The sequence below is a fragment of the Octopus bimaculoides genome, chromosome 28, assembly GCF_001194135.2.
Source record: "Octopus bimaculoides isolate UCB-OBI-ISO-001 chromosome 28, ASM119413v2, whole genome shotgun sequence".
In the NCBI taxonomy this organism is placed as follows: Eukaryota; Metazoa; Mollusca; class Cephalopoda; order Octopoda; family Octopodidae; genus Octopus; species Octopus bimaculoides.
The window spans coordinates 6,292,673-6,293,486 of record NC_069008.1 but is presented as its reverse complement, the minus strand read 5'-3'; the positions used below and the strand labels follow the sequence as shown (position 1 = coordinate 6,293,486).

General features: G+C 36.4%; 1 protein-coding gene across 14 annotated transcripts in view; it reads right to left on the bottom strand.

The window, feature by feature from the left end:
- The window catches only part of LOC106878584 (slit homolog 1 protein-like), a 35,923-nt gene that overhangs the window by 19,693 nt on the left and 15,416 nt on the right, over window positions 1-814 (bottom strand). For all 14 annotated transcript variants that reach the window (XM_014927831.2, XM_014927837.2, XM_014927832.2 and 11 more), the window contains one exon: window positions 486-557. In XM_014927831.2, the coding sequence (XP_014783317.1) occupies window positions 486-557 (72 nt within the window). The remainder of the gene's footprint in view (window positions 1-485; window positions 558-814) is intronic.

The following is an 814-nucleotide window of genomic DNA, read 5'->3' as shown; positions in this document are numbered from 1 at the left end:
ATGAAAGCTATGACTAACCATTTACTGTATCTGTACACAATATAGGAACTTTATTTTTATATACGTTTGACCTAAGTGCTATATGATAAGACTTCCCCTGTTCCATTATAAACTGGTCTGCTAGTAGGGAACCCTCCCCCTATAGTAGTTTGTCACCAAACCCTAAGAACTTTTATAAGTTGGCAGATGGAAACTGAAATAAATTCATCGTATATATATATATATATATATGTTTGTGCGTCTCTGTCCCCACCACCATCGCTTGACGACCAATGTTAGTGTGCTTACGTCCCCGTAACTTAGTGCTTCGGCATAAAGACCCAAATAGAATAAGTACTAGGCTTACAAAGAAGAAGTCCTGGGGGCGATTTGTTCGACTAAAGGCGGTGCTCTAGCATGGTCGCAGTCAAATGACTGAAATGAATAAAAGAAAAAAGAAAATATATCTTGAAGGAAATAGTATAATGAAAACAGATCCAACTTACAAATTCTTTAATTTGGTAAGATTTTTCAAGGCTCGTTCTTCAATACTCGTCACATTATTATTATTTAAGTTTCTGAAAGTCAAAATGAGTCCATGAAAAATACCATAGAGCAGATTTGCTGTAAAAATATTAAATGTTATGGTTAAGCAATTGGTTTTTAAATAAAATAAAATTAACTGATATCGTTATGAATATTGGCACTTCATCGGTCATGACGTCGAGGGTTCCAGTTGATGCGATCAATGGAACAGCCTGCTCGTGAAATTAACATGCAAGTGGCTGAGCACTCCACACACACGTGTACCCTTAACGTAGTTCTCGGGGATATT